General features: G+C 42.3%; 1 protein-coding gene across 1 annotated transcript in view; it reads left to right on the top strand.

Annotated features, from left to right (window-relative positions):
* LOC147819215 (uncharacterized) overlaps positions 1-596 on the top strand; it is a gene marked incomplete at its 3' end in the record, with an annotated part of 4,210 nt that extends 3,614 nt beyond the window's left edge. Inside the window, exon 3 of the mRNA XM_087173457.1 lies at positions 495-596. Coding sequence (XP_087029583.1) covers positions 495-596 — 102 coding nt within the window. The remainder of the gene's footprint in view (positions 1-494) is intronic.
* Positions 597-1,150: the final 554 nt, after the last annotated feature.

A 1,150-nucleotide genomic window follows, 5' to 3' on the forward strand; every position in this document is an offset into this window, starting at 1 on the left:
TTGATCAGGTACTTCAACGTTTCTCTTATTGATACTTTTTTGAAAAACATTTAAACAGAATTAACATTTCTTCGTTTTATCACATGAACTCAATGAATATTGTTAAGAAGAAAACTTGAAGAGTTTTGTTTTGAACACGGCACTATTATAGACTGATTTTATGATGATGGAAATGTAAAACAAATGTAATAAACCATGATTTACTACAGGAGGTTTTGACAGTATTTTTGCTGTTCAGCAGCCCCCACATCACATCAACAGCACTTTCCTTTGGTACTATGTTTTTTCAACCGCTGAACTACCGTATTCTTACGCTCAAGTGCACCTATGGAGTGCACTGTATTACTCCGCCTTCTGATCCAGTCAGCTGAGCTGCAGCTGCGGCCGAAGGGGAGTGCTGCTTCTACCTGCAGCTACATTTCACCTACATCATAAAACATCAAATAACCAGAACTGTCCCTTTAATGTCATGTTGTTGTTTGTGTCGACTACAGATCGTCCTCCTCTCTGGCCCTGGGTTCTCTCAGCTGTCCTGCTTCTGACGGCTGCTGTTCTTGTTCCCGGTGTCACAGTGTATAAAAGGATGAAGTACACAGGTATGTAGTGTGTGTGTGTTTCCATAGAGATATAACTGGGTTTATATACAGTGACTCTGCTGCTGCAAACATTGCTGTTGTAATATTTCTAAAGATAATAAGAAGAACCAATACAGTTATCAATGAAGAACCTGATAAGCTGTTCTGTATTGATGAGGTGAATATAACATTATATAGCTTCACCTGATGAGAGAACCTCCACTGTCTCACTGCTGCAGCCTCAACATGAGCCTCCACACACTTAGAGAAAAGCCTCATCCTCACTCAGTGAACATGTGACCTGTCAGACGGAGCCTGGACACAGGGCTCATACATTCACATCATTTAGCCAATCAGATGAATCCTCAGCTGGCTGTCAGCTGCCCTCACATCAATGGTGTCAGTCTGGACCCTGTGAGGTCAGCTAGCACCATGGTGGAGGAATCACAGGAGCTGTACGTGCTCACTTAGTATTTATTCATCACAATATGGAACAGTGTCAACCTGAGGTCAAAGGTCAGAGAAGAAGACTGAGGTCAGAGCAGGAGACTGAGGTCAGAGATCAGAGAAGAAGA

This window comes from Seriola lalandi, unplaced genomic scaffold (assembly GCF_002814215.2).
Source record: "Seriola lalandi dorsalis isolate HSWRI2012SDOR001 ecotype SW California unplaced genomic scaffold, Sedor1 jcf7180002054231, whole genome shotgun sequence".
NCBI classification, from domain to species: domain Eukaryota; kingdom Metazoa; phylum Chordata; class Actinopteri; order Carangiformes; family Carangidae; genus Seriola; species Seriola lalandi.